This window comes from Pinus tabuliformis, chromosome 2_1 (genome assembly GCF_031772625.1).
Source record: "Pinus tabuliformis cultivar Carrire ecotype Pingquan chromosome 2_1, CPIR1, whole genome shotgun sequence".
NCBI lineage: Eukaryota > Viridiplantae > Streptophyta > Pinopsida > Pinales > Pinaceae > Pinus > Pinus tabuliformis.
The window spans coordinates 603,092,572-603,093,949 of record NC_142299.1 but is presented as its reverse complement, the minus strand read 5'-3'; the positions used below and the strand labels follow the sequence as shown (position 1 = coordinate 603,093,949).

The 1,378-nt window shown below is 39.0% G+C and overlaps 1 protein-coding gene across 1 annotated transcript; it reads right to left on the bottom strand.

The window, feature by feature from the left end:
- Positions 1 to 354: 354 nt before the first annotated feature.
- Positions 355 to 898, bottom strand: LOC149201909 (abscisic stress-ripening protein 2-like). The gene is made up of 2 exons (XM_089399855.1): positions 818 to 898; positions 355 to 635 (listed from the first exon to the last, which is right to left on the bottom strand). The coding sequence occupies exons 1-2, from the start codon at positions 866 to 868 to the stop codon at positions 450 to 452; spliced, it is 237 nt and encodes a 78-aa protein (XP_089255981.1). The 5' UTR covers positions 869 to 898; the 3' UTR covers positions 355 to 449.
- Between the last annotated feature and the right edge of the window lie 480 nt (positions 899 to 1,378).

Below are 1,378 nucleotides of genomic sequence, written 5' to 3'. Positions count from 1 at the left end.
TCTACTTTCATAACAATATAATATTCTCCATACAATGTTTATTTGGATTAGCGGACGAACCATCCAACAAATGAACAAATTATCTGAGTGACATGAACACATTTAGTATTTTAAACGAATACATGATGTGCTAAAATAGATGGTGGTGATGTTTTTTGCCATGAGCTTCTTTTGCTTGCTTCTTCGACTCCTCCCTCTTGTGATGTTCATGGACGGCATATCCCCCTGCTCCAACTGCAACTGTGGCCGCAATCTTTTCTTGCATCTTATGTCTCTCTGCGTGTTCCGGATCCTTCTTTACTTGGTGCTTCTCATGCTGCACACATGTCAAATTACATTAAATACATTATTTGGATTAGCGGACGAACCATCCAACAAATGAACAAATTATCTGACTGACGTGAACACATTTATTATTTTAAACGAATACATGATGTGCGTGTGGATGGCTAAAATAGATGGTGGTGATGTTTTTTGCCATGAGCTTCTTTTGCTCTCTTCTTCGACTCCTCCCTCTTGTGATGTTCATGGACGGCATATCCCCCTGCTCCAACTGCAACTGTGGCCGCAATCTTTTCTTGCATCTTATGTCTCTCTGCGTGTTCCGGATCCTTCTTTACTTGGTGCTTCTCATGCTGCACACATGTAACATACATATTCACTTTTTATGGGGACAGTACAAAATACAAGAAACGATACAACGATATATATTCCATGAGTTGATCTGACTGATATCGTGGAGGACCTAAATATACTTTACTCGACATTTGGATATGAAAATTTAGAATTAATGAGTAAAGGATATAATATGCAGTACCATTGCAAACGCTCCGGCAGCCGCTGCTCCCATTTCCCCCAAATGTCCCATACGCTTATGATGCTTCTCGTCTTTCCTTGCCCTCTCTGTTGGGTATTTTTAATGGGAAAATACCAAAACCAACAAAATAACCACCACAGAGACGATGCTCTGTTTACTTTGTCCAAGATCTTTTGACAGGGAACCTCTTAAAACCAAATTAACTCAGAAGACAGCATTACACAGTTGCAAAACATTTCTATTAATTTAAAACTGAAAGACTGATACATATTTCATCCTCTGTGCAAAGAGGGATTCACAAAACAAACTCTGTCTCTTTCGCTCTCACAGATTTTCCACTGCTGTGGAAAGTACATAAACTTCAGTTTTACAATGGGGAACAAAAGCATTACATCCCCTGTGGTATTCCAAATTATCGCACTGCTGTGCACCAAAAAAAACGCCCACTCCACTATGCGCTGTCGCAGCCACAATACACATTACATAAAAAAACTGCCACACGCTAACTTACATAACGATATATAAAACATATATAAAAAAACTATATGCCCATAACTATAT

What these genes read in the sequence shown, in the direction of transcription:
- LOC149201909 (XM_089399855.1), bottom strand. Translation starts at nt 868, where the DNA reads ATGGGACATTTGGGGGAAATGGGAGCAGCGGCTGCCGGAGCGTTTGCA. An exon ending in CTGCCGGAGCGTTTGCAATG is followed by an intron (nt 636 to 817) that starts GTACTGCATATT and finishes ACATGTGTGCAG; the next exon opens with CATGAGAAGCACCAAGTAAA.